This window comes from Dicentrarchus labrax, unplaced genomic scaffold, assembly GCF_905237075.1.
Source record: "Dicentrarchus labrax unplaced genomic scaffold, dlabrax2021, whole genome shotgun sequence".
Taxonomy (NCBI): Eukaryota; Metazoa; Chordata; class Actinopteri; family Moronidae; genus Dicentrarchus; species Dicentrarchus labrax.
Window position 1 is genome coordinate 8,294,504 of NW_026136724.1, and position 22,410 is coordinate 8,316,913.

General features: G+C 38.9%; 1 protein-coding gene across 1 annotated transcript in view; it reads left to right on the forward strand.

Moving 5' to 3' along the window:
- The window catches only part of LOC127358628 (copine-8), an 84,139-nt gene extending 68,791 nt beyond the window's left edge, over positions 1–15,348 (forward strand). Inside the window, exons 15-20 of the mRNA XM_051391874.1 lie at positions 616–797; positions 2,031–2,158; positions 4,632–4,734; positions 6,913–6,970; positions 7,081–7,154; positions 10,298–15,348. Of these exons, the coding sequence (XP_051247834.1) occupies positions 616–797; positions 2,031–2,158; positions 4,632–4,734; positions 6,913–6,970; positions 7,081–7,154; positions 10,298–10,486 (734 nt within the window). The 3' untranslated portion in view covers positions 10,487–15,348. The remainder of the gene's footprint in view (positions 1–615; positions 798–2,030; positions 2,159–4,631; positions 4,735–6,912; positions 6,971–7,080; positions 7,155–10,297) is intronic.
- The last annotated feature ends 7,062 nt before the right edge of the window (positions 15,349–22,410 follow it).

Genomic DNA, 22,410 nt, shown 5'->3' on the forward strand with positions numbered 1-22,410 from the left:
TGTGGTTCCCATAAAGCACCATTAAACCCACAGAACCTCTGACAATTACCCAGTTAAGTTTTTTCTGACTGTTAACAGAATGTCTCCAAACATGATATTCCTGACTTTTTCATGTTACAGTTTTTGATTTAATTATTTAAGAATTTTTAAGTTTAATTGTGTATAATTTAACCTGACATTTTTTTTTAACTCAGCTGTTTCCCAAAGATCACATTCTTTGCCAAAAATACAACCTATTCTATTTCCAAAACCATTTTAGAAAGGGCTCACATTTATGTCACATCTTGATGCAGGGTTATAAAACTCATGTACTCACATAACAGAGAAAACTTGGATGTTGAAAATGTCCAAAGTTCATGTTTGATTCTCCACACTGTAACCATGGCATCTTCAAGATTAATCACATCATAATAAGTGCATTTTATTGACTGCATATAAAGAGAGACACAGTGTACCTCTGGTTTAATGTAATGATAACAAAGACCTAAATTTATTACATGTAGTCAACACTTGAGCAGAAAAGTAATGACCAAATCATCTCTTTCCATTGTTAAGGCACACTTCCGTACCTTAGGATTATCCTCTGACTGTCTGTGTTCCCTTTGTCACAAACAGGTAACCCGGCCCAGCCAACCTCACTCCACTACATGAGTCCCTACCAGCTGAATGCCTACGCAATGGCCCTGAAGGCGGTAGGAGAAATCATCCAGGACTACGACAGCGATAAGATGTTTCCTGCACTAGGGTTCGGAGCCAAGCTGCCGCCTGATGGACGGATCTCCCACGAGTTTGCCTTGGTATGAGCAAGAGGGGCTGGGACCAGAATGGGAGGGAGTGAAACAGGGAGATCTTCCCTTTATTGGGGTTTTGACCCACCCCTCTTCTCTCAAATGGATGATGCGGAATCCAAACACAAAGTGAATTACTCACTAATCAAAACCAGGAACATCTTTGTACAACTCATTGTACATGGTTCTTGTACTGTAAAGTTGAGATGGAGTTTTGTCCCCAAACGTCTTTCCTCAAAGACAAAATATTCTGGGATACACTCAAAGTTTTTTATTTTATTTTAGTTATCTATGTATTGCTTGGTTGTATATTTTCTTATTCCAATGACAAAATGAAAATGTCACATTACTTCCCTCAAGACATTTCTAATGCAACAAACGAGGGGGCAGAATTTAACAACAATTAACACCGACGCTTGCCAATAACACAAGAACACAATATCAGTTTCTCTACTAACCAAGAGCCTCAAGTGACCCCAATAGAACGACGCTTTAAGTCGTGTTGCATAAAAAAGTTAAGTCACTTCAAACTTTAATTCAGAGTAAATCCCACAGCTGAATAAAACAAGTTATGGGGAACATTGTGTAACAGTTAATAAGAAAGTAACAGAATGCATGCACTGATGGATATGGTTGAACGTACACATTACAGTTTAGCTCTGACTTTTTTATACTGTTATTCAAGCATATGACCCTGCTGAATTTCTTATTTGCTTGGGGGACTAAAGACCTGACATAACCCCAAGTGAGCAAAGTTACACTGTTTACCATACATTAGATGTGCATTTTTATGTAAATATTTATATTAATAAAGTGCTTTTAGTCTAATTTTGTGTGTCATATTAGAAAAGGTTGACGGGAAGGGCATAATTTGGAAAAAACTTTTTATGCTGACTTGAGGTGGTTTTTGCCTTTTTTGAAAAATAGTTGATTGATGGGAGAAGGAAACACTTTTTCCACAGTTCTGACAACTCACATACCTGATCACTCCAACACTCATCGCTCCCATGGCTCTATAATAAATCCATGATATCTCGATGAACCAACTCTTAATAATTACGTAACGGTAGTGGATGGAAACAAACATTCAGTGGCATTTTCTTTTGCAGATTTGGAATACATTTGTATGGAAACATGGCTACGGTTTCAAGACAAAACACTGGCATATAAGCCTTTTTGTTTCATCTGTTTCTCCTCAATGCAAATTCAATTAATAATGCAAGTTCCCTTTCCTCTCCTTAGAATGGGAACCCTCAGAACCCGTACTGTGCAGGTATTGACGGTGTGATGGAAGCCTACTACCAGAGTCTGAAGTCAGTTCAGCTCTACGGACCCACAAACTTCTCCCCTGTCATCAACCATGTGGCAAGGTGACACACACACACACACACACACAAACACATAATTTATAGGAGTTAATGTCAAAATTGTTATATTTTACTAATTTTTCCCACTTCCCTCATTTACATCTTTTTTTTTTTCAGTTTTCACATGCACACTGTTTTACACTTGCATATTTGCTATCATAGCTTATATAATGAACTTCAAATCATTTGAGTATGCGTGAAAGAACACCGAGTACATTTCACTCTGCGACTGACACTCAGCATGTGTTCCCAGGTTTTCTGTAATAAGCTCAGAGCAGCAAGTGTTGCCAGATAGCTAACAAGAGTTCAAGGAAGAGAGAAAAAAACTAGAGACATAAACAGAGAAAGTACCTGACAGCTGATTGCATGTTTGTTTGTGTCTCTGTGTGGATGATGACATGATTTATTCAGCAGGAAAGCCACATGGACACGTCATCCAGACAAAAATCTGAAATTAAAAAAAGACATTAAGGAACTATTCATGCAAGTATGTAATTAAAGAGATGAATTCAAGTGAAGCCTCTCATCAGGTTACATCACATATTTCGAAGATAATTTACTGAAATCTTAATTGCGTGGTTACACACGAAGAGGCAAAGGCATTCTGAAAGTGAAATGGTGAAACAAACAGTAATACAGAGGCAGCAGTTTGCTTTTTTTAGCCTTTAGTGTCACCTGAATACCATATACTCCTTTTTCCTGACTGTGTCCTTTTCCATCAAGACCCCTTAATGAACTTCCCTCTCTGCTATGTTGATTTTATTGCACAAACTAATCACCAACTCCTTTTACAGTAATAACATCAAAATCTTGATTTTCTCTTCTTTTTAAAAAGCAGTTAAACATTTGGGGAATTACGCTTACTGGCTTTTTTTGCTGAGAATTAGATGAGAAGACTGATACCGCTGTCACTCATGTCTTTATGTTAAGTATGGAGCTGAAACTAGGAGGCAATTAGCTTAGCTTAGTTTTGCATTAAAGGCAGGGGGAAATGGCTAGCCTGGCACAAGTTCAAAAGTACACACCTCTAAAGCTTACTAATTAACATGTTGAATCTTGTTTGATTAATCTAAACACCAAGAGAATTTCAGAGCTGCTAGCAGGCTTTCTTAGGATGGGAAGCGACAGCCCGGAGATGTTAGTTTTTACACCACACATAAACTGATGAGTAAAATGTTTTTACAGGGTGTTATGTGTTGTACTTAATTGGTTGGAAGGATTAAACAAAGATACATTAGATATAGATATATTAATAAATGAGTTGTGCATCAGTGAGCTTTAAAGGTGTGGGGATTTTATTACTTCACACTTTTCCACACGTTTCCCCTTGCTTCCAGTCTTTTATGCTAAGCTAAGCTAACATGGCTGGTTGTAGCTTCACTTGTAAGGGTGTCGATCTTTGGCAGAGCTGTTCCTAATCTTCCATGTTCTGTTCTGTTCTCTTTTCTTCTCCTCTCTTATTTTTGGTTTGTTTTGCTGCATGCTCTTTTTTTTTCCATAAACCCCTAGCTGCTCTCAGCCAGTCTACAACTCATTCACTGTTACTGCTGTAAGATTTAACTTCAATAATCAGTTCAGCCCAGTTTGATAAGTACCAGGCTAATCAGCACACATTCTACAAACTCTTCCTCCGAAAACCCCATTAAAAACTTTTAAAACTAGGCGTTGCAGATTCGTGTAGGAACTTTCTTTCATCTAAATTTGTCAAGTTCAAGCCTGCTTACAGTATGTTACCAAATACAGGCTGTGTTCATCATGTTTTTTTTTTCATCTGTAATCCCAGCCCCTACATCCCACCTCCACCTCCTCTCCTCTGTTTGTTGACTGCCCTCATATTTCAATAACTGCCCCCTTTTTCTCTTCAGTGTCTTGCTTCACTCCCACATACAGCTTAGTAACTATTCACTTTACTTCTGCCCTGCTCCTCCTCTCTCTGCCTCTCTTTAGTTGTTGCCTCTGCTATGTTGTGATCATCTACAGTGAGAGACTTAAGTACATAAATATCAGCTATCTATATTGGAGAGGAGGTAGAAACTAACCTCACAGTGTAGAAAGGTGGAGCGCAGCAGAAGCTGTAGCGACTGCAATAATCTCAGTGTGTAAATATCAGTAACAGTCAGCTCACGACCACATGGGAGTAAAAGGTCACACTCAACATCTCGGGAGAAATTGAAAGCTATATTGAGCTGAGGATCTATAGAATTGACATAAAGATAGATGTACAGAGAGTAGCACTTCACAGATTAAAATCCTCCACAGTGGGAGGTAAGTGACATTTATTCAATGAGAGAAATCATTTTCCAAGGACAGTTTTTCTGTACTGTATTTAATTTGAGAACAAGCTAAGTAGTTTAATTAATTAAAAGTACACAGAGTGATGCTTGACATGATCATGTAGTCTATCATCATGGTAAACAAATGAAGATGGCAGCAAAGAAATAACTACAAAGATGGTTTTGTGTGTTTTTGTGCGTAGGTATGCAGCCTCAGTGAAGGACGGCTCCCAGTACTTTGTGCTCCTCATCATCACAGACGGTGTCATCTCAGACATGGCCCAGACCAAGGAGTCTATTGTCAATGTAAGTGCATCTACTGTAGTGTTAACATCTGACCCTGCATTCTGACCCCCAAAAACAAAAACTGAAGATGTCCTCTCCTCACAGTCTTTTAGTTGGAGAAACATCAGTTGCATCTATAAGGGGCTTTAATGGTGATAATAAGCAAGTATACCGGTGTTACTGCACCTGACGCAATTGGGAAATGAAAGCTGGCTTACTCTGATCAGGATTGCTGAATAAGGTCGAAGCAGGTGGTTTCACACACGTTTGTTTGCATGCTCAGGCTCAATGCACACTGCCAGGATCTGATCCAGCCTCACATCACAAGGACTATTGAGTCTGCGTCTGCACCAAAACTTCCCCCAGTGAAATCATTTGGCTCCTCATTCATGAGCGAAGAAGTGTCTCTTATCTGAAGGACTGTTCTCTCAGAGCCTAAAAGGAAAAATACAACGAGCAATTCAATCCCTAAGTACTCAAACTTCATTTTTAGAGCAGATTTTATACAAAAAGATCCAATATAATGTGCTCCACAAAAGATGAAAAATAACACATAAAAAGACAGATGCAAAAGTCAGAACATTAAAAACAAAGGAGACAAATGAAGGGAGAATGGTGCCATTAAGACAGCTTGTGATTTAGTGAGAACCTATAATATATGTAGATTGTATCTAAAAGACAGACCAGTGACTGGTTGTTTCTGTAGAGAAAGAAAAGAAATGTAGTACTTTCTGTATGAACTGGATGTTAGGGAAAGTATTTTGCTGCTTTTGTTCCTTTTTTGTTCTAATTATTTATTTATTTAGCTGTATAAACATGTTTGAGCCATTCTGTGCGAATGGTGTAAAAAGCAAGGGGGTATTCATCGAAATAGACATTTCTCCAAAAAGAAAAGAATTCACCATGGAAAACATTTGCAATTAACAGCGTAATTAGGCAGTAGGGTGAAGCATGTCATAACGCGTCGTTGCTTGAACACAAAACCATGAAAACATGTATGCAAATGAGCAGAATTGTCATGGTCTGAGAACTTGTCTCTTAAATCCTCGTCATCATTACTTTTTTTTGCTCCTGAGAGCAAAAAGCTGCCTCTGAATGAAAGCTGGAAAACAGCTGTGCCTGTTATTTCCTAATTAGGCTGTTAGGGGGATCAGCTGTCACTGTCAGCTTATAGATATATTGACAATGGAATTACTACATGGAGAAAAGGCACATATTGTGGGCCTTACAGATAATTTAAATCTACCAGATCCATACAGTACAAAAACCTCAGCCTCAGTTAAAAGACATTGTCCAAATGTTTGGTGTGGGCACATATTTTTACTCATTCCTGGACATCCTTCCCTCCTTGCGATGTCAACAGAAATACGATATGACTGGGGAGCCTTTACTACTGTTTTTTATTTCAGTGTTTGCTGTGTCACCCTCACTTTTGACAGCATGTAATTCACCCGCTGTCAAATCATAGCATACCATGTAGAATGCAAACAAAACGTGTACGGCGGCCATTTATGTGAAGGCAGTGATCCATCGCAGCCCTTTGAAAGCAGAGATGGAGACGAGAGGTTGAGGAGAGTGAAATGTTAAGGAGAACAGGAGGCTGAGGGAGGAAAAGGAGGCGACAGGGTAGAAAGAGGTGGCAGAGATGAGGAAGAAGAGAAAAAAATAGAGCAAAGGGCAGTAGACACGTAAAGAAGACCTTTACCGAGGGGAGCAAAAAATAAACGAGATATTTTGATAAGATCATCTATTGCTCTGCTGCCCGAGGTCAACCCATTACTCAAATACACTGAACACACGCCGCTGGCCCTCTCGTTCTAATACACGCTCTGTGGCACACATACCCACACACACACACAAACACATGTCATTTGTAAGCTGTCAGTGGGCTCAGGCAGTGTTGTTGATTCTCTCGTCTCTAATATTATTCACTGTGATGTCTCGACCCACGCATCCCTCCAGGAGGTGCTGTGGAAAACACACACGATTCAAAGATTCACACAAATGTTTACACATACTGTACGTACTATACATGACACTTGGTGCTTTGTTTGCCGCTGATGAAGACAGAGGCTGTTTATGTTGACCTGTAGCTCATCTTTATTCTATGAACAACTCACATGGGTAGACAGCAACAGTTTTTCACAAAAATTTAAAAAATGTAAAATTCATCAAATTTTCATTGTTCTTCTCCTGCAGGCCTCCTGTCTGCCAATGTCAATCATAATCGTGGGGGTGGGACCTGCAGAATTCGATGGTAAGTAAACAAGAAGTTGTGGACTTGTGAGTGATATTTATGTGTATGAAACTACTCTGTAGAATCTAATTGCACATAAGTGTTTTTTATTCGATTTGTATTCTCCTCAGCTATGATTGAGTTGGACGGCGATGAGGTCAGAATCTCATCCAGAGGAAGATATGCTGAGAGGGACATTGTTCAGGTACACACTCTTTCTTTCTCTCAGATCATTGCGCAGTGCTTTCACAGTAATGAATAAAGAAACCACGTCCAAGATTACAAATGAGCTCTGCCACTTGGCCACCTAGACCCTTTGTCATGACTTTTTTTCAGATTTTATCCCTAATGACAAAGCTGATTTATTTTGATTCTGAATTTGAGAACCACCAGCAGTCCAAATCAGCCATCTATGCACCCCCGGGGCAAATATGAGTTGCTGGGCCCCTATTAACCCTGTGTTCCTACCTTATATAACTCCAAGACTACCTGTCCCCAGGTTTGCTCCTTTTGAATTTAACAAAACACATTAATTTAGGAAAGCTTAGAAGCACAAAACCAGGATATTAAAGGTTGTAAAAAACAAGATCAGTTCAAGGTTTCTTATATTGTTCTTTAGAAGCGCATATTCCGAAACAAAATGATAATTAAATAAGCACACTTTGACACACAATAAGATTGGAGCTTTTTGGTTCCCTGGAGGTCTGGAGCCCCAGGGTAGTTCCCCACTTTTCCCAGCTGATAATTCAGCCTTGGTAAAAAAAAAAAAAATCTTGATCTAGGTGTCATTTGTTAACCTGTTTTTGCAAAAGTATCAAAACTCATTCAGTGGCAGTTTGATGTCGGACATAGATTGTCAAAAATCCAAACTTTGCAGAGGATTTATTTGGAAGTGAAGAAGAATTGTATATTTTTTAAAGCCGAGTGGCTAAAAAACACCTGAGTCCCATCCAGGTCGTTCAACTCTGTCCATGCAAACAGACACCTGGTCACCTCGACCCCGCGGCGCGCCAGACCACAGATGGCAAGATGCACACACACACACATGCCATAGAGAAAATGGCATGCTCCCCGGTATCTGTGAAGTCTGCCAAATCTCTGTTTCTCTGTATCTTTCTCATTAAAGTGGACGAACAGAGATCCTCAGCTCTAACCCGGCCTAATGTATGGGTTAAAAAGCCTGCAGGGCAGCTTGGGTCTGCAGTCGGTCAGACAGAAGGGACCTGGGGAGTGAACTGTAGACAGAATAAAAAAAGCTGGGACTTTTTAACCAAGCTGCTACAACTACTATCAGATGTCACCTTCTTACTTTTCCTCTTTTGTAGTTCTTCCTTTAAATCCTCCCAAAAATACGCCATTGGAAAGTACAAGAATGCTGAGATTGGCTCCTCAAAATCTACATTGGTCATTAATCCACTCCATGTATTCATCCTCTATGTTCACGTCTGTTATTTATACACATGTTTGTTTATCTGACAAGTGTTACTTTTCATACTCGTGGCATTGCCTGGCATCAAGACAAAGAGAAGAAATGCAAACATCCAGAATGAGCTGTTTGTTTGGTTTTTTTTTTGTCCTCTGTGACCTTCTCAGCCCACGTGGGCGAGGGAGGCAAGCTCGTTAGCTGTCTTTTTAACAAGCTGAGATACACAAACACACACACACACACACACACACACACACACTTGCGTGCACATGTAGAAAAGACTGGGAGATGGTGTAAAACTAAGTTTCAGTACTGGAACATTATACCAGCTCTGCCTACAGGCTCTCATTATCAGCAAGCTAATAACCCTGAGTGACATGGTGGGGTTTACTTTTCGCAGCGAGGGCTTTCCAGCACAAATTGGCCTCTCATATGATCCTGTGATTGTAGGTGACAACAGCTCATTAAGTAAATGAAAAAGAGACATCCTCTTATCTGTCCTCATTTAGTTCCGTAATATTGAGCAGTCTTGAGAGTAACAGCAAAGGTTGCCTGATGGTTAAAGAAATCAACAAAAATATCCACCAAGGGTTCTTTAGCTAAACACTGAAAAACGTAATATTATTAGTCTGGGTAAGAATTAAGTATCTGTTTTGATGTGAAGTGGTAACTCAACTTGGGTTTTATTTATAATTTACTCACTATTGCTTTTGATATTGCCACTGACCAGACAATAACACAAACAGACAATCAGGTTGTAGAGAGTTTAGAGTTTTTAAATTTTAAGTGAGTGTACCTAAAATACATGCAATTATAAGACTAAATACACAAGATAATAGTGTGTGTACAACTATAGTAGGTCACAGTACGTTGCAGTTGCAGTAGGTTGTAGTAGGTTGTAGTAGTCAGTCTGTAAACTGTGATACAACAAATTAAATCCATCATAAAATCAGCTGCATTCAAGTCTTGCTGGGCTGTTGACACATTTTAAGCACAATAGCAATCCCTGGCCTCATGTTATATTGTAAAAAAATGATCCCAGTGAGTTTCACACAGTGTGGTTTACAGATTTTATTAAAAATTAGGTTTCTGACTGGTTACTGACCAGTTCTTGCATTTGCTGTTGTGAGGATCAGTGCTGATCCCCCATTTGAACCTCATATTATCATATTGGATCCCAGTAATCCCAGACATCTGCTAGAGCTAACTAGGTCTCAGTATGTATCTGCTGGCTCCGTGCCCGTCTCCTCGCTCTGTCTTAAAGCTTGAAGATGCTCAATTTCACACACCAGCAGCCCCAAATAGCGCCAGCCAGCTTTAATGCCTAATATTTCAGTAAGCACATGACATCAGTATTTGCACATTCCTTATATCTACATTGGCTGCTTATCGCTGTGACTTTAGGGATCCAAATGCTGTTTAGGAGGACGTTTTATTCACTGGACAACCAGAGTTTCTTCTCGGAAAATAGGGCAAATCTGCAGCATCTTAATTAGGGTAGACTCTCTTCTCTGTAGCAGCGCCAATTTGTGATCTAGGCTGGAGAGATGATTGTGTTTCATGAGCTTCTTCTGCTGCTTAAAATAGTGAACAAAGCAACTTGAAACAGAGAGGATGAATTATGTTATATAATTGGAATTCTTTCTTTGAAGTTCTTTTTCTTTTTTCTTTTTTCATCACTCTCCCCGCTTATTTTAGCCCCCATACGCTTCACCCTCATTTCTCTTCTCTTAATCTTATTTGTGACCTCTGCCCCGTGTCTTTTCACTCCACCTGCTCTTTCTTTTTTTTACAAAGTTAGAGGGAGGAGTTTAGGGAACAGTTGATTCCTGTTTTTCTGTTTCTCTTCCTCAACATCTATTTCCCTTCCTCTTTTCAAAATATCAAATAAAATCATTTTCCTTCCTTCTCTCCCCTCTCAGTTTGTCCCGTTCAGGGACTACATCGACCGGACAGGGAACCACATCCTGAGCATGGCCCGGCTCGCCAAAGACGTCTTGGCCGAGATCCCCGACCAGTTCCTCTCCTACATGAGGACCCGCGGGATCAAGCCGTCGCCAGCGCCGCCTCCCTACACGCCACCGGGGCAACCCCTCCAAACCCAGATATGAGGAGCCGAGTGGAGAAAGGTTTCGGAGTCGGGGGTTAGCTGAACTTTACGCGTGAAATACTTCCATTTCCCTAAAGCCGCTCTCCATGCCTCGTCGTCGTGGATCACGGTGGTCTTTCTCGTGTTCAGGAAGCTGCATGTCGGGCCAGGAGAGTGTCGCTTTTAAGGACAGGAAAAGCCAATGAGAGTCTGTTTACTTCCACTGTCAAGCATTCCTGTTACTGTCTGGAATTTATTTATTTTTTTGACTGGGAAACCTGGTCGTGCTGTGATGAGAGTCTGAATTCAAGCTGGGAAGTAAAGAAGGAAGGAAGGAGAAAATGAAGGACAGCTCTTGGGAAACACTGTAAAGAGAATGTCTCCAGACAAAACAAAGGAATCACTTGATCTTAAATGAACTTTTTTCTGTAAATAACTGGACATACTTCTTCTTTCTCTGTCTCTTTCTCACTATCTCTCTCTCTCTCTCTCTAACTCACTCATTGTTTACAGTAAACGCTAACAAGGATTTTTACTGTTGATACTTTTATATACACATAGTTTCAATATGAAGCTTGTAATATTCTCTCTCTCTCTCTCTCTCTCTCTCTCTCTCTCTCTCTCTCTCTCTCTCCTGGCATGTGCGTCAGGTAGCAGCAGTGCAGGTCCTGGTAGCCCTTCTGTACCGTACCGTGCTGTACCGTACCGTACTGTATTCTGGTGTTTGTATTAACCTTTTGCATGAGTGTAGCCTCAGTCAAGTGCATGCATATAGTGGCCCTGCACTACCTCTTCTACCCATCCGTCTGTCTGTCCGTCTGTCCGTCTGTCTGTGGGGGTTTGAGTGTCTGTCTGCCTGTATCTCCATTTGTCACTTCACCCTGTCTGTCTGCACTGCTCTCAGGCCTGAGAAGTCTATCTGTCTCCCTTGTGCAACCTTTCTTCCTCTCTTTCTCTCTCTCTCTCTTTCTTTTATGCCTCTTTTACTAGCTGTGTTTCCATCCGACTTCTCTTTTCTTGGTAAGGTGTAAAAGACACGCTGAACAGAAAATGCATAATTTTCATGCTCATCAGATAGAGGAATGTTTTTATCACAGTCAATCAATAGCAAAGGAATTCTCTTTCCATTCCTTGAAATAATTGGTTCAAACTAATTCATATTTAAAATGTATATTATTTTATTTTTTTATTTTTATATATTTTTCATCTACCATCGTCGAGGAGATTTTAATTTGCCCAGTACTTTGATTATGACCTGTAAAACTAATGACATTCCCATCAACCTCAGCTGTACTTTGTGTTTAGTGCTAACCAGCAAACGTTAGCATGCTAACACACTAAACTAGGATGATGAACATGGTAAACGTTACACCTGCTAAACATCAGCATGTTAACATTGTTATTGTGAGCATGTTAGCATGCTGATGTTAGCATTTCTCTCTGTACAGCCTCATGGAGTCTCTTACTCTTAATACGACTCACATTAGCAAACATTTCAGAGAAAATGATTTTGTTTCTTACGTTTCCGATGCCAAGATGATGAAGATTGTGCAATTTCTGTTTTCCAGCATTTCATATTTTTGCATTGAGTTTTTATTTGACTTCTGAATGGAAGCATAGCTACTCTCTCTCTCTCTCTCTCTCTCTCTCTCTCTCTCTCTCTCTCTCTTGTCTCTGTTCTCCTACAAACTGCCTTGGCAATAGGATGCCCACGTGCCCAGGGGTTTCGTCTCATCGTGTCGTCTTAACACCACTTCCCCGCCCCATGTTTAAAGCGACAGCAGCTGCTCTCAAACTAAATACTGTTTGAGCATAAAGAGCCCAGTGGTCAAAAATGCAGAGAAAAACACACTTTCCCTATGTTGGCTTTTTGTTCCATTTTATTATTTTTTTTGGTGTGTATTTTTATTGCACCGTTAGCTTTGATATAGCTTTTATATATTTGTTTTTATGATGTGTATTTCTACGTGCCAATCATGTGGAAAAAGACGATTTATGTGATTCCTGTCTGCCACTTTTCCAATTTAACATCGAAGGATAATTTCCTAACGACGTCTAACTGAATGAGAGTTCTGTTTGTTGCGAATGCGGAAGGATTGTTCAGTGTTGTGCTGAAAGTGTGTTTCTATTATGTGTGAGCATGTTACATGAGAATGAGATTGTGTGTTGTTGTATGAAACAACTACGTCTTTTAAAACAACATTCGATGAAATGTTTAAAAAGTCTTGGAGCAGGAATATTTTAACGATTATTGAACAGCACCAACAATGTGAAAGGATGTTTTAGCATTGCAGTGATGTTAAAGCTTACAGTATTTTTGTTGTATCAAAACAAATTAGTCTTAAATATGGTCATTTTGAGCAGACCATCATTTTTAACAGCCATTTGTTTATAATGGGCCTGATGTTTCCAGATGTTACAGTCAATTTGTACTCAACCAAACAGCATCAATAAGTGAACACAGAGCTGTTATTGTAATGGTCAATAATCAGTTTAATCGGTTTAATACACAAACATTTAAAGTGTTCACATTTTGAAAATACAAATGGTTACATAATCATGTTACAACCTATTAGTCAAACATGTCTAAATACTTCTAAAAAGAAGGTTATTTATAACTGATATTATTCACACAGTTTGTTTTGATTATATTACATCGCTGCCTTGTGTAGTTGCTTCCCATCTTTTTTTTTTCTCCCCCTCACAGTCCCTTCCTGTATTGGAGCAGAGTGCTGATACGGTTGGACTAACTGCATGAGTGTGTGTTTGCAGTCACACTCCTGCAGCCACCCACTGCGTTCAAAGCGTAGCTGGACACATCATTAGGACTGCAGGTCAAAATAAGGAGCTCATTACTGCCTCAGCAGATACACTGTAAAACCCACGTCCTCCAAACTGTTCCAGATCCAACACCGGTAGGTCAGAGCTGAGGGTATTATGGCTTTTGTCAATTGGAAAGGCAGAGAAGGGATCTGTTTTGGGAGGTGGGGCTACCAGCTTGGAGTCAGCTTAACTGTTTGATGTTAGTTATTGGCGACAATTTAGCTGGAATTTCTTCTGATGGAGACTAATTTCTGTATACAAAGATAAAAGCAAGTCTTTAGCAGCAGCCACTGTGGACACAAGTGAAATCTACAGGATGATGTTCAGTTACAACTTGAGTTCTATTTTTGATGCTCCGGCTATGATAATATTATAGACATCAAACTGATTGCTACATTTCTGTGTTACAGTCTTAAGTTTGCTAACATTAGCTAAGATTAGCCACTGTAAGCTACTGGTCAGTCCAGACCAAGCTGTACCCCACAGTGTATTTTATTGCTTATGGATTTACCTTTTCATTTTTAAGAGGAAGAATGTGTCCTTTCTTCTTCCAAAAGTTACATCATCTCATTTTAAAGATTCAAACATAACCCATCAGAAACAATGTGACTTCCATATTGCTCCAAGCTAATTCTTTATGTTTTCTTGACATTTATTTAACTTGATAATTGGCTGGCCAGAGTCAAACCCAAGACTGATGTACGCACGATACAGACAGTCCGCAGGATGCCCCCCTTTCATGCCATTTGAATGGCTAACTACCTCCTGTTTCAAGTCATGTGTTCTTCAGCAAATTCTTTCAGGGTAGGAAAATGCACCTCTTACTTCATTTAACTGACAAAGCTTGTCGACTAGGATAGGACACATTATGAAAGCAAATAAAAGTCTGTAAGAAAGGCTGTGAAATGTAATCACTGCAGAATACTGTTGTTATTACCACTGATTGTAGCATTTAGATATTTAACAATTGATCAGAATTGATTTCTGATCTTTGACATTTTTTACGTAAACTTTAAAGTCTACTAAACTAATTGGTCATTTTGATCTTAAAAATTCAAATCAGTTAAAATCAAGTGAAATTCAGATACCAAAATTCAAATTTTATTGTGCAGGTTACAAAACCTGGAAACTTGAATTTTCTATCTGAACTTTTGGAATTTAAATCACATTCGTTTAGATTGACAAGTTTCAAATTAAAATATTTCAGTAATATAAATTCAGTGGTATTTCAGTTTCAGAACATTTCTGCGGTTTCAAAATGTATTCATAAGCTAATATTTTTTAACATTATTGTTATTTTGGCCTTTCTTTGCTTCTGTACCCACAAACAAACACACACATTATTGCCATAGTCATCAGTGCCAGTTGTTGTTATTATCATTATAATTATTATTTTTCCATCCTTATTCATATTGCAACAGCTCACCAACTTTGCCAAGCCCCATAAAAATGTGTGTATGTGTGTGTCTGTGCGTGTGCATGTGTTTGATATAAATATACTTTGCCTGTGTGCGAGTGTGTGTGCGTGCGTACCGGTGTGGCACCTTTATAAGAGTGTTTTAATAGACTATGTGAGGTGTTGAGACACATAAGATCTTTGTTTACTAAAGCTATCCAAATAATATATTGTATGCTCGTCATATCTTCTTAACAACGTGCACTATGTTTGCATGTACAGTTTTACAAAGGATGCACCAGTTCCTTTTGTTAAAAACTGAGTGTTTTGAAATATAAAAATCTATATGAAAATTAACTGTACAAAATGGCCTTAAATCTTTCACTGATTTTCTTGGAATTGTGCGATGCCTTCTTCAGAAAAATGAATTGTTTAGAGGAATTAATCGTTATCTATTTTGTGTCAGTGTTTCTATTGCTTTCTAGTGTATTTTCTTTGCACAAGTTCAATTATTGAGAAAAAAAAACTTATCTTGTACTTTTTTGAAACCGTGATTAATCAGAGAAAGCATGGCTGAAGTACTGATTGTCTGATAATACATATAATAGATGACTATTTCTGTATCGAACTATGGATTTTTAAATAAATATTCATATTAAACACAACATTTTGCGAGTCTTAGTCTTAAATATTCTCTTATTTTCCTTTCTGTACTGTCTGTCTTTCCTCTCTCCTTTCATAGCTTATTAGGACTAATATGTGGTTTGCTCCCTCTGACAGGATAATTATACTACATGAAAGTCTTCCCACACCAAAGACAAAGCACACGGACACAGGACCGCTAGCCTCGAGCAAGGCACTAAAACGCTGCTGCAAAAGCATGAGGAACATCGAAGGTGTGTCACTGGGGCAAATCTTTCTGTTCTCTCTGAATCATTCCGAGTCCTGTAGTAAATCTGAATCTGTCATCCGCCTGCCGAGGTGGCAGCAATTTCCTGTATTAATTGACACGTTTAAAGAGGCAATTAGTAAGACTGTCAATGCCCTGTCACACAGAAATACCCAAATTTCTACTGTTTATCTGCCGGGGGTTGATAAGGTTCATCAACACTCAATAACTCAGCAAGTACTTCAGCAGGTGCTGAGAGTCTTGATTTCCAAAAGTCACGATCCAGCTTGTTTTTGTCAGCATTGTAGGATATTCTCACTCCTGCCACTCAGAGTGACAGAAGGCGTACAGAGTTTTGCTACTGTAAGGAATGTCTTACTGCTCCTATGAGAGAGGTAAATAAAGGTCGTTAAAGTATAAGCATGACATTTTGGGAAATACACTTATTTGTCTGCCAAGGGTTGGTACCGCTCTCGTGTTGGGAGCTGGAGCCGACAGGTGGTTAGCTTAGCAATAGTAGCTTGGCTCTTGCTAAAGTTAAAAACAAAAACCTACCATTGATTGTTTAAACCAAATCCAAACGGACCTTTACAACTTTTTACAAAAGCCAGGCTGTTCCCCTGCTTCCTGTCTTTGTGCTAATAGCTAATCACCTCCCTGCTCCAAGTTAATGCTTAAAAACATCTCTCGGCAAGAAAGCGGGTAACGGTATTTCCCAAAATGTTAAACAAATTTCTTTAAACGTTGTGCATGAAAATGTATAATATATCAGTAATCAGTGTTTCTACGCAATCAGGGTTTAAATGACCAGTGTGTGGGATTTAGTGTCATCTAGTGATGTAGGTGCAGATTGCAAATCCCTCGTTTCACCCTCCCCTTCCAAGCATAAAATGGCCCTATCTACAGCCAGTGTTTGGTTTGTCAGTTTGTCAACTGTAGATATAAAAGGCTAATTTTAAAGTTAACCCTAATGCAAACAAAAACATAACGATTCTTATTTCCATACACTATGAATATTATATTCCATTTATGCCAATAGATCCTCCTAAATGTTAACTAGTAGACCTTGTTTATGTTGCTGTTTTGATCTTTTTTGCATTCAATCTTTTATTTTTTTTTAAAGTTAAAGGGATATTAAATATTAATATAAAACAACACTAACCATCAGCTGACTGTTACATAAAAGTACTCATAAATGCCTGCAACTTTACTGGCTCATTGCCAATAAGACGACACATTGCCAACTTACATTCACCAACTTCTGAACCCTGAAACTTCTTCAGTCTGCTTTTATCTCGCTATATGGTGACTACAATCACTTTCACTCTCTAATGTCAATTATGCGTGTCCATATGAGCCGTTGTTTACATGGTAACTTCATCAGTCTAATTGGCAATTAGCGTTATTCCTTCAAACTCCCTCTCACTGTGCATCTGGTTCCAGCTTGAAAACAAACGTGTTGATTTGTCTCATACCGTATGTTGACTCTCACTATTGTTTGTTACTTTGGTAAACAGAGAGTCAATAACATATGCATTGATTGTTGTTTATCTCCTTGAGGCTTATCGCTGAGGGCGTCAGCAAAGAAATATCAAAGTCAAAATCAGACTTACTAACAGATAATGTCGTGTTGCTGTGTATTAACACATTTCAGCCTTTTAGTTACTTATTTATTATACCACACATGGGTGCTGATAACTTTTAAAGCTAAAAAACCCATAAAATTGAGAATAGAATGTGGATTTTTCTAGATTGAACATCGTTGACATTTCAGAATGGATGGCTTGCGTTGCGCTGGAAGAAGCATCCACAGTGAATATGTCAGCATTATGTTGATAATAAAGATGGCTGACGGTGACATGGACAGATGTAATCAAGAATGCACACAGCGTCCCCGCTGTCCACAGAGACCCCAATCAATCACCATCAACCCTCTTGTGTATATTAGATGGATGTCAGCTGTTGGCCCATCCACTTTTCCCTCCATAAATGCGCTCATAAATTTCGAGAGCAGACAAAATTGGCTGATGAATTTGCCTTATTATAGATCAACATTTGCATATATTTGCAAAACAAATACACTCAGCTGGCGTCACATTTGGCCCGATAAAAATCAAGCCTGAAATTGCGTATTGGCCGCCTGAAGTGAAGTGAAGTGAAATTAGAGCTTAAGTGAAGTTTGTACACGTATAAAAAAACAAGACACCAACGAGGGAGGGATTCCACATCAGCAAAAACAAAATCACTGTTTTTTTATTTATTTCCAGACCGGCCGAGAGGAATGTGTGTGTGTGTGTGTGTGTGTGTGTATGTGTGTGTGAGATATCCAGTCATTCCATCCTTGTCGCAGCCTTGTATGGATGACAATTTATTTGCTTTCTACATGGAAAACTACAGCCAGATATTAATGAGATCCTCAACCTCTGCACCATAGCACTCCAGCATATTCCTTTCTCTGAATTCAACTCTGTGAAAATAGAGAGTGCTTAACATCTCAAAAAGATGTACAGATCTTTAAGGAGGTTTTGCGAGACAGGTGTTATTGTCTGTTTCTTGCAGGTGTGACTGACTCAGGTCGTCAAGGAAACCCAGCTCACCTGGTCTGATTGCATGCTGCTATACATAAGTTAGTGGCAGACATCCAGTCTCTGGTTTGTCTTTCTGAGCCACACACACCCTGCTTGTTTTCATCTTGGTTTGTAGTCTCTTCAAGTAAACCTTCTGTTTTCGGTTCACTCCTATGATCTTTTTGTCCTTCCTTGAGGCACGTTGAGAACGAGGAAACTGCTCAGTTACATGTCACGTGACAGGTTTAAAAAAACACAATTAGTTCCTAACAACTAATCCACTGTGGCTGTGAAATGAAAACAGGCAGGTCAGCAGCACAACAACACCAAGTCCTCTGTCTATATATGTCCAGCCACAGAGGACTGGTTGCACAGGTGGTCTTAATAACAGTGTACGGCTCAGTTCCATTAAGCGTCACAGTGACAGTGAACCAACACACACAATAGCAGGACTTCCTCTAAGTGGTATGCAGGTATCATTAATGCACCTGTGAGCTTCCCCATGTAGGCTGAGGCACAACGGCAGCAGCGAGGGTTCGATTCCGACCTGTGGCTCTTTGCTGTGTGTTGTCCCCCCTCTTTCTCACCCCCACTTCCTGTTAATCTTCACCTGTTACTATCACATAAAGGTATAAAAAGCCAGAAAAAAGAAAATGTGATAGTGAATATTTCGTTTCAAAGAGCACCCTGTCTTAAATATTTATAACTAAATAAGCAATAATACTACCTAAATATGTATTTTTAATATATAGCCTATTAAGGTATGGTTTATTTATAGTTTAACACTCAAAGTTTACATTTACAATATATTTTAAAACCATAGTAGATGGTAAACAAAGAGAAGACAAATACAGTCAATTTGCAATAATAATGATAATAATAATAATAATAATAATAATACCACAAGTTAAACAACATTGATGTTCCTTTTTGTTATTTTGTGTCTTAGTGCTTTCTGGCATTTTCTGAGTATTTGCTCTTATTTCCCTTCACTGTGGCCACCAGTTTGACTTTTTTGTGTGTTGCCAAATCTACACTATATACCAAAGATCACTGAAAAGCCAATTTTAGGGGAAAAGATGTGGACGTTGACACACCATTGACAAACTGGAATTTCTATTATAATTTATCCTTATTTTGTCCCAAAAGAAATTGCCTAATATAGATTAAAAATAGACCCAGACTGTAGATACTAAATGTTATATGAATTAATTATTAATATTGTTATCTGCCACAATCCTCAGCTGCATTTATAATTTGTAGAGTCACATGAAGAGCTTCAGCTTAAACATGCTTGTGTGTTTGCAATGCAAAGGTGATCTGTGGGGAGAGCCTCGTGCTTGCCTCTGGTTGCTTTAAATAGCTTTATTTTCCCAGCGTCCCTCGAGGCCTATAAGGAGGAGATGGATGGATTGATTGAGGGGAAAAGAGACGCAGGGTGAGGGAAGGGTGCTAATATCACTGTCAATCAAGAGCTAATACAATGGCAACAGGGAGAGAGCGTATTGTAACACTGTGTACAAAACAAATGACATACTACATGCACAAACACACGCACGTACAAACACACGCACACACACACACACACACACACAGGAGGAGTAACACTGCTCATTAGAGCAAAACAAGGCAACGAATTCAGAGCAAGCTCCACCTGAAGAAAATGAACAGCATCAAAGGCAAATTTAATTATTAAATAATTAAATTTTGATTTACTTCTTTGTGTGTCCTCTTTAGCTGTGATAATAATAAATATTAAAAAGTGTTTTCATGCCCAAAAAATAACAATTCAACCTAAGCATAAGCACACAGAAGCACACTTATAAATAATAGTAATAATATAAATAAATCCATACTGTTAGAAAATAAGAAATAATAACTTAATTGTTTAAATACTTATTCGCCAAATAATTATGTGGTAATTAGTTGATACAAAAGGTCACGTGAGGGGTTTTTTTCCCCTTTAAAAAGACCTGACGTCTTAATGCTTGAGTAAGTCTAATGAACACTGTGGTCGGTGTCTGTCAACCAGGGTTGTAATTATGTTCGATTGTCACTTCCTGACACAGTCTGTAGCTTAGCAACCTGCCACGGAGACGGAGCTAAAGTTGGATTCAACTCATTTGAATATTCCCCAGAAATTAAAAAGAGAGAGAAACTCAGGTGGTTGGTGGAATACTAAGTGCAGAGTTGCATTTTCTAAACCTGAAGGTGGCATCGGGACACTTCTTTAAGTCACCAAATTCTCTCACACGTCCCCCACAACGCCGTCAAACTTTTACAGACAGCATGCTAGAAACAGTGATATGAATGTGGGCAGGTTGCATAATTGCTGTGTGCCGTTAATAAAACAAAACACATGTTTTGGCCACTCCGCCCACTGAACTCCCACCACTCTTATATAAATAGAACACTTTCTTCATGTGCACTAATTGTTTACTTTTAAAGGTGCTAAGAGATGGCACGTAGCTGGTGTGTTCAGGTTCACGTCCAACTTTTAAAGATGATTTTGTGCTATAAAAATGATTTCTCTTACAGCATATGTAATGTTTAAATGAGATTTCTATTTTTGTCAAAAGCAGAGGTGGGAGCAATGTGGCACTTATTGCTCAACTTTCCTCTTAATTGTGTTGTTTTTTTATTCAACTTTAATTTCCATCTTCATGTAAGAATGGTCAAATATGATGCAGCAGATATCCTGACTTTTAGTCCCCGTAGCCACCATCAGTGTTATCCTCTCTGACTTCATAAAGCTCCCTCCAGAGCCACAGAAGACATTATACAACTATTTTCACGGGCTAAGCAGTACTCCCTGTAACAAGTGTACTGATCCTTTTGTGTAAAATTAGTGGACTGCCCCTTTAAATGTGTTACATTTTTGTGCCTTCTGTGAAGCACTTTGAATTGCAGCTGTGTTTGAAAGGTCCTCAACAAACTTACCTAACATTTTCTATTTCAAGTGACCTATAAAGCTGAACCTACGGACTCGCAGAACCAGCAGTCCAAACGGGATGGATGAGGCAGCCATCATGCATATTATGGGAACTGGTATTTAAAAGCAAGTGTATCTTAGTAAACGTAAAAGCACTGCAAGTTGACACTTTACTGGGGGCGGGGAATTGATCAGTACTAACAATATTAAGTCTTGTATGGTTACATGAACACTCTTCTTAGTGCGGCACTAATTGCATATGCCGTTATCACCTCATTAATTCAGACATTTCACAGGATAACCCTATTTAAAGTTAGTTTAAAGATATTTTAAAGAAATTACTTGCTAAAGAAAGTGGTAATGACAAAGAATTCAAAAGTAGCCTATTAATGAATTTACCTTATAAATAATCAGTTGATTTTAATAATAAATAAGTGTCAGTATCAGTTTCTGTGATTCAGGCCCTTGTATTGCTTGGAATTCGATTTATATTTTGTGTATTGGAAATTGCTGTATTGTTTAGTCTGCCTGTGTGCTATTATCCTTTGCAGAAACTAGCAAAGCAACAGAATTTTTCACAGTTTCTCATCAAATAATGACATTCCCATAGACTGAATTCTGAGCTGGTTCAGCTTTAAAATTTTAAACCATCTGCTGCCCTACAAATATGAGTTGCCTGAACTCAGAATTTAATATTTAGTTTAAAGTCTTTTTTGTACGGTGGGCCAAATACAAAGGCCAGTAAGAAATAGAAGCAACAAGCAACAATCCGCCTCATTGTCAACATCCGTTACCGTTCACTTCCGTTGTGGCTTTTGTATTCGTGTTCTGGCCTTTGTATTTGGCCTGACACCTCTGGGCCACCGTATTTTTGAGATGTAAAAACAATTGAGTTAACTGAACTTAAGAAAATATGTTCAATAAGTTTAAGATATCAGTTCAAACTGTTGGAATTCGTGCGCTAGCTTCAACTTTACTTTTAACTAGTGCGAGGTTAGCAAGGTTAGCATGCTAACCCAAATCGTGAACATGATAAACATTTTACCTTCTAAACATAAGCTTTGTCTGTTAGCATGCTGACGTTAGCATTTAGCTTAAAGCACACAGCCTCACAGACTGCTAACATGGCTGTAGACTCTGGTTATCGTCCTGCCGCTCGATTGATTCAACATATTTCACACAGATATGTTATTACCAATCACTTCATACTACCGTATCATTCTAAATATCCCACTACTGTTGCTACTGTGAGACTTATTTTGACACTTGTTCAAAACAGTTTGAGTGTCATGGTAACATACGGTGCCGTCTGCTTCTCCATCTGTTTCTTCTCGTCCCC